At 39.8% G+C, this 8268-nt stretch overlaps 1 protein-coding gene across 1 annotated transcript in view; it reads left to right on the top strand.

Moving 5' to 3' along the window:
- Window positions 1-3856: 3856 nt before the first annotated feature.
- Window positions 3857-8268, top strand: part of LOC119416037 (voltage-dependent calcium channel subunit alpha-2/delta-1) — a 66405-nt gene continuing 61993 nt past the window's right edge. The window contains exon 1 of the mRNA XM_037683206.1: window positions 3857-4008. Coding sequence (XP_037539134.1) covers window positions 3920-4008 — 89 coding nt within the window. The 5' untranslated portion in view covers window positions 3857-3919. The remainder of the gene's footprint in view (window positions 4009-8268) is intronic.

Genomic DNA, 8268 nt, shown 5'->3' with positions numbered 1-8268 from the left:
GTCTGTCATCTCAAAAATAGTGTTTTCCAACAAATATCTACACTGATAATGTTTATTCCTATTTTTTGGAGGAAAAAAATAGATGTGCAACACACCCAGCTTTCCATCAGCAGAACTTTCTGAAGTGAAATTAACTGTTTTATATTGCATATTGTTATATAATGATATGATATAAAGAAAACACTGAACTGATGATCAAAAACAGAAATACTGCACGCCCGGATCTGTTTGTTTCTCATGAGAAGCGTCAAGCAGGAATTAAGCTGACACGTCCTCCTATTGAAGATGTGATTTGAGGCGTTCACAATTAATAAAGGCGTCTATTCAGAGGTGTCACTTCAGCTTTCTTGTCTATTACAGTATGTTCCTCTGCTCAGCACCTCCTCTCCTGTTCTCACCATTCACTGTTCCCCTCCCATCCCATCAGCAGGTTCATCTGTTTCCTTGCCGTACAAAAATGAGTGAGAAAAGTGTGGATGGAGGGAAAACGTGGAGTCGGCGATGTGACAGGGAGCGAGAGAAGCGAGGAGAAACCGAGCGGTGCAGTACACTTAGAGCAATGGATATGTGGCAAGGGAGAGACAAAGAAAGAATGAGGGGGAGAGGGAGGTGGGGCTGGGTGAGAGGCCGAGAGAGATGGTGTGTGGTTGCCAAGCAACGATTGATAACCAAATCCCCAAGCATCTTGCTTCTGCTACCCTGCCCTCTCTGTGGGTCTGAAGCAGACAAGTAAACACAGAAAGGCAAAGATTACAGGAACTGTTCTCTCATCATGCGTGCTTTTGGAATATTTTAATTGACCTTCACGTGTATTGATTTTATTGGAGCCACAAGAGCGTACATATAACCTTTATTACATGTGTGCAGCAAAATGTCACAAATTCAGTCTAATAAAACAGACATGATGGATAGCACTGTGATCAGGATGTTATTATAGTTTTTTTCTCAAGATTCTGCACCAAATGTACAATAACCAGTACATGTTCATCACCTCAGAAGTCATTTTGAACTGGGACAGTCCTGTTTCCTGCCTCTGATGCACAAACATCCCATCTGGAAAAGTGTTTGTAATGAAAGCTGGTGATTTCTCCTTCCATCAGCTGTAGACATTGAAATGATGTGAGGCTTTTTTAAAAAGCAAACCTTAATATTCAAAATGTGTTGGATTGTGTGGGTGGTAGTCAAACTCATCTTGTAGCTGGTGTTTCCTCGCAGGGAACCAGTTTGGAATATGGAAAGCTATTGCTCACAAAATAGGGACCAAAAAAAAAAAGAACCTCAAACCATTTATTTGCTTGTGAAGGCTCAATTTTTGCGTTCAAACTGTCTTTTAAATTCTAATCTTACACAAAATGAATTTTTGAATATGATGTTTTTGTACGATCTGATTTAACCATCTGACCAACAGATGGGAAGTACTTTGTACTTTTTGACATAAAGGAGCTTAAACTTGGCAACATGTATTGACAAGTTAAAATCATTATTTCATGTTGCTACTTTGTTCTAATATATTTTTTTTAAGATTGTTCTTAGAGTTTTTAATGTAGATACTTTTTGAAGTAATGTTCTGTCAAACAGTTAGCAGTAGTTAGTACCTTATCGTCCAATAGAGAAAAAAAGCAGAAGTCTCGGTCCATATGGGCTAAAGGCTATCCAATCAGGGGAGTTACTTAATATTTCTGAAGCTTACATCCTTTTCTCAAAAACATGTGTGAAAGAACATGTGGTGGTTGTAAAGAAGGAGACAACAGGTGCTACACTGGCTGATATTACTTTTTCATGGATCATCCATGTTGGTACACCAATAGTGTTGAGGATGCAAATGTATCCATCTGCCAGGAGTTGAGTGAACTTTTGGAGTGATGAGATGTCCTACTGGGCAGTATAGTGGTACAACTGGTAGAGCTGCCACCTCTCAGCGAACAGGTCGCCGAGTCAAACCCCGTCCAGGGACCTTTCTGGGTGGAGTTTGCATGTTCTCTTCGTGCATGTGTGGGTTTTCTCCGGGTACTCCGGTTTACTCCCACAGACCAAAAACTTGCATGTTAGGCTGATTAGTAACTCTAAATTGTCCCTAGGTGTGAGTGAGAGAGTGAATGGTTATTTGTCTTGTTTGTCTATATGTGTCCATGTGATGGACTGGAGACCTGTCCAGGGTGTCCCCCACCCTTTGCACTGTGATGGCTGGATATGGGCACCAGTGACCCCCGTGACCCAAAAAGGAAAATGCAGGTAAAGGTGAGGGATGGATGGATGGATGGATGGATGGTTGGATGGATGGATGGATGGATGGATGGAGATGCTCTATTCAGGTGAACTGACACATTCACAGCTTCAGCACCATCAGTGCAAGTTGTTACAGTCTGTAGTGACAGAGATGTTGTTCGTTTGAGAAATACGACAAATTACACAAACGTGTTGTTCCAAATCCAACAAAGTTCACTCAGGTCATCTGACCGTTTATTTATTTATTTATTAATTTTTTGGAGACATTTCATCCTTCATCCAAAGGACTTCATCAGTCTGAGGAGCCACAACAGACTCTGTCCCACAAGTAGCACGCTCATATAGTGGACCAAGTTTGCTGGTGATAAGATGATTTCTGGGGCCTGTCCTCTCCCCCATCGACTCCTCTGAGGCGACTATAGCCAAAGTGGTTCAAAACATCAAAGTTCATGCTCAATAATCCATGTAAAAAAATAAATAAAAAATCCTACAAAGATCAGTCAGGTCATCTGGACCTGACTGACCTTTGTTGGATTTTTTAACTTTGATGTGTTGTTCCAAAGTTTAGATGGACTTTTAGCTAATGTAAATTTTCAAATCAGTCACTGCTGAGGAAAAGTTGTTTTACAAGTCTCAGAAGTGATTTTTAACGATTGCTTGGCTGTCTATAAGCCCAGCCTGGATCAGCAGATGTCAGCTGCTAAGATGTTTTTAATAGTTCCATGCAGTGGTGTCAGAGGTGACAGAGCCTTCTCTGTAGGTCCAAAGCTGTGGAAGGATTTACCTCTGTATGTTAGACCAGCATCACTTCTTGCTGTTTTTAAGTATTATTTTAAAACACAATTTTATTCATTGGCCTTTGACCCAGAGAAGATTTGAACCTTTTTGTGTTTTTATTGATCACGTTCTAATTATTATTATAAATTTTTTACCTCTGTTGATTTATGTATTTATTCTGTGTCCTTCGCTTGTTGGTTTTATTTTACAACACTTTGGTTGGTCTTGTTGCTGTTTTGAAATGCTTTATAAATCAACAGTATGGTATGGATGACGACTTCTGCTCGATGTGACGACTGACAAGGTTCCACTGATAACTATTGATACAGCACCGCTCCAAAATTTACCGGACTATCCGTTTTATGTCTTTTTAGCTGCTAACAATGAAAAAGGCAACAGAATTTAACTGAGTTGTACTCACTTTGTTTTGATTACGAGGCAAATGTGTGGCACGTTTTATTCTTAAATAACTTTGTATTCAAACATCACATGCATAATTTGAACATTTCCTCACCAGGCTAAGCATTTCTTTCGATATATCTTTTCTTCTTTAATGTAGGAAATGTATTTTTTTATTAACTATAATTTATTTATTTTGAGAGAGAGAGAGAGAGAGAGAGAGAGAGCATGAGAGAGAGCATGAGCGAGAGAGAGCATGAGAGAGAGAGAGAAAGAGAGAGAGCGAGAGAGAGAGAGAGAGAGAGAGGTACCTGTTAGAGTGCAGGATGGCAGAGTGATGAGATTAGAGGTGTCAGTCAGGGATTGTTAATCCGGGACGCACGAACCGTCGGCCGCGCGCGTCTCTCCACTCATCTGCGGCTCGACGCGGACAGAAGCAGATTGTGTCCTACTGACGCACATCGGGGAATTTCCTCCCCCATTTCTTTTCTTTTTTTATTTCCCCCCCTCCTCCACAATGGATACCTGCAGGGCACGCTCCTGGGTGTTTCTGCTCCTGCTGTGGCACGGGGCACGCGCGGCATCGCCTTTTCCCACCCAGCTCATGTAAGTATGGAACCAGGGATCCTGGGATCTGGAGCTCTTTGTTTGTGGAGAGTTCGTGTTGAAATGAGCCCCTCGCGCTGTGTGGTGGAGGTGAGGGGAGTGGGTGTGAGACTGGGACCGACGTGCACCAGTGGCCATCAGACAGACACAGGGAGAGGGTTCTGTCTGATTTATGTTGGGCACCAGAACCGTGACAGCTCCTCTGTGAAGTTGTGGAGGAGTTCCAAACGCTCCCCTTCAACCTCATGCTGCGTTTACAGGACACTGTGTGTAGGATTAGTTTTTAATGAGCCTGTATGTGCTCTCATAAAACTGACTAAAAAAAGAGGAAATAACAAGAATATTCATGCTTTACTATTACATTTATTGAGCAGCTTGTAAATTCCATATAGTGCTAAAAAAAAAAAAATCTAACAAGAGTGGGAGACTGTGAGTGTCTGATGAGAAATCAACAATCTGTCTGAGCCTGCATCACAACTTGGTCAGCATCAGAACACACTTAGCTGTTCTTCCAAGTTGGCAGGCCCGTCAGTCTAATAGTGAATAATGGTGTTATTCTGGGAATTTTTGGAGCAGTTTCACCGTTTTGCTACTTCTTAACGAATCAATATAAACCACAGTCACCAAGAAACCTAGAAGCTATTTTATGTGATTTATTAAAGTTTGATCATCAGACATTACCAGAATATTGGCATATGTCCTATTCATATACTTTTACAATTTTCTTCCCTCCTTCTTGTGTTTTTCTTTAAGGGTTGACTGATTTTATTCAGAAATTTAAAGCCTGAAATTATTCCCGGGAAGTCCTCATAACCCTTTGAATTGATTTTAATGAAACTTTTACTGACCTTATTGGCTACTTGGTCGAACCATATAGGCTAAGATTTGATGTGTTAGACACCGGGAGTTGTTAACAATGCACATTCCCTGCACTAATACAAGAAGTTTTTTTTTTTTCATTGACCCTTTATTTATACAGGTAGTCTCAATGAGCCACGAGAACTCATTGTCAAGAGAGACCTGTAGGGAGCAGATGGTGGGGGTTAAGGGCCTTGCTCATGGGCCCAGAGTGGGGCGAATGAGGGTGGGGGCAGGTGTGGGTGCTTCACCTACCCCACCCACATTTTTGATGTTGTCAGTACCGGGGCTTGAACCGGCGATCTTCCGATCACAGGCCCACCTTCTCTAACCTCTGCGCCACCACTCTGCCAAAAAAAAAAAAAAAAAAAGTTAGCCTTCTATTTCTAAAATGTATTTCATAATTTTTCATTTTTATTTCAGAATTTTAGTTATCAATAGGACTGTCGCAATAAACAACAAATCACTGCATGGTAAATGAAAATTATCAACATCATTTTAATTTATTGGCTTTATCGTTTCTTCATGTCTCTCTTTTTGCTGAAGACACTGGATGACAAAAAGCTCAACTCTGGTGCTCTTCACTGACCCCTCCCTTCTCTTTTTTTTATTTAAAATCAATTTTAATCATCTAAAATCATGTTTTTGGATTGTTAAAAGCAGCTAAGCTGAGAAGCTAAGCTACAAGCTAAGCTAACAGGCCGACTTCGAAAAAAAAAACCTCCATCTTGTCAAAGCTCCAAAATTCACGGTTGAAACCTGTGCCTTCGTCCAAAAAGTTGTTGTTCTCTGCAAAAAGAAGCTGAGAACTTGTTTACTGATTTTTCAAATTAAAAGCTTTGTGTGAAAAATGTTATGCTAAAGAGCTCAAACCACACAGAGGGTCCGCCATTTTGAGAACCAAAAAATAGGAACTAGAGACAGCCCATGTCACGTCAAGGGGACTCCCTCCCATTTTTCTTAAAGAGATACACTGCTCACTCCCTCCCTATCCATCCTTCAGTTCAAACAGTCTTAAACTTCCATCCAGTGGTAAAAAAAAGGTACTACACACAAAAATTAACCAACATTTCTTCTTAAATTTGACATTAGTAATTATTGTCAAATTTCTAACAATATTATTGTTTATCGCAATGATTTCCGAGACAATTAATCGCGCAGAAAAATTTATCGTGACCGGCCTAGTTATCAACAAATATAATATAATGGCTTAAACATAATAAAAAAGAGCTAAATGTTCCTTTCTGTGTCACTAACGTTGTTCCTTGTCTTCAGTATTGTATAACTGCAGAATTAAAATGAGACTTTTAGTAATTTATTTTTCTTAAATGTTGTTGACTGCGATCTACAACCTTGGTCATCTACTGCGCTTTTTCATGAAAAATACCTTTCAATTTTTCTGTGAAACAAACAAACAAACAAACAAAAATCAGTCTATAAAATCTGTTTTAAAAATGGGGAAACATACAAAAATGAAGCAAACGGGGAAAAATGTGTTATTGTTTGAAGTGTGCAGGATGACAAAAATGCTCAAACACAGAGAAAAGTAGCAAAAATGAAGTCATAATAAATTCCCCAAAAGACCGACCCTGGATTATATCGTTTGGACACATGGGATGGAGATTTTATGGGCAAGTGGTCTGTTCAAAGCGCCAGGTTTTGGTAAAATTGGAACCATTATTATCTCTGCTGCTTCAGGAGGAGCTGCTCTGAAAATGAAACACACAAAGTCAGATGTTAAAAATAATAATCTCATGTGAAAAGAATCAAGAACTGGTCAAAGGTTCTGTTTGAAAATAGAGTAACAGTTCATGAAACTGGTACAGATGACATGATTTAACCTTATTTGTTAGTTCATGAAATATTAAAGATTTCAACACAACCATCTTTTGCGTTGCTAATTATTTGGGCGATGAGCTTCAAGGTAAACAAGGTGATTTGCCTTAATAAGACCATTTTGAAGGCAAGCTTATCAGTGACACCACACACAGAATCTGTATTTGCCTTCTGGATGTTAGTGTACAGAGCAGGTTGCCTCATGATGTTTGGGTGTATTCCAGCTGGTGTTTTCATGCTTCAGTCCTTTTTGCTGTCCGGACTGGTCAGCCTCTGTCTCTGCCTCTGTTATGATGTGTAATTAGAGTGTGGTTTAACACAGCCACCCACTGAGACACAATACGGGACATCTCATTATTCCTTCAAGTTCCACAGTGATTGTAACATAACATCTGCCTCTCTTTCCGTCTCGCCTTGCGTCTCTGCCTCCCGATCTGTTTTCCCACTCATTTGCTCTTCCTGCGTCTGTAAAACAATGTAGGGCAATGTCTGACCCAGTTGCCATTTCAATGGGAGTTTGTGCCTGCATGTATGTGAACGTGTGTTTAATTATCCAGTATTATACCGCAGGCTGCAATAATCAAAGCTCAGCAACCAGAGCAGAAAAATGTTGCTACCTCAGCTCAACAGCACCAACTTCATGACTTACTACTTTTCTGAATCACTGGATTGTTTTTCTAGCCACCAATAAAACCCAACTTTATCATGTGTGTAGTCAGAAGGAAAAGTAAAGATTTATATAGTACTGTACATGTGATCTGACTGCATGAGTAATAATGGTTTATAGTTATGAGTGGTCTACACTCACCTGCAGGCCAGCCGTCACTCTTTCAGGGATGAAGATGTGCACAGCCTTGATAGAGAGGAGCATTAGTTTGAGAGAGGAGTAAAGGAAGCCATCTTTGTGAAGAGAACTTGTCCATCATTAAACAGGGGCAGAGGCCTCCGTGCTCAACTGTCCCCTTCTTACAATGCTGTTATTGCTAGTATCACTCATTCCTCTGTGAATAGCAAGTGTCCATCTGAGCTCTAACGATCAATTGTTAGGTTGTTGGTCCTCCTTTTACATATGAACAACTAGTTTTGTTTGTCACAAGCATGAGAAGGTGCTATTTATAAGACTGAGTTTGTTGCAGCTCCTCAGAATGAAGAAGTCTTTTGGATAAAAGACGAAATGTTTCAACAAAGAGAAACCTGTCCAGAGGACCTGACTCAACCAATAAAAGTGCTTCAGAGTGGGCTTCAGCTCATCACACTTACGTATGAAGCACTGCTATTAAACCTGATTTGAAAGTCTATATATTGTGTATATTTCTGCATGGTATACTAGTCAGGAATAAATGTTCAGAATCTTTCCATAACTATAAATAGCATATGTAACAACTTAGCATCTTTTACTTAAAAAAAAAAAAAAAAAGTCATCATTATAATGTTGCAGACCGATCTTTAAAGATAGATGTGCATCTCATCATAACAAGATGATTTATTTATTAAGAAGCATGATACATGAGAGGACACTCAGGGAAAACACATCTTCATTTTAAGAACTAGTGTTTTTTAAGAAAT

Source organism: Nematolebias whitei, chromosome 10 (genome assembly GCF_014905685.2).
Source record: "Nematolebias whitei isolate Nwh7 chromosome 10, NemWhi1, whole genome shotgun sequence".
NCBI classification, from domain to species: Eukaryota; Metazoa; Chordata; class Actinopteri; order Cyprinodontiformes; family Rivulidae; genus Nematolebias; species Nematolebias whitei.
The sequence above is the reverse complement of the archived record's forward strand: the minus strand, read 5'-3'. Positions and strand labels throughout refer to the sequence as shown.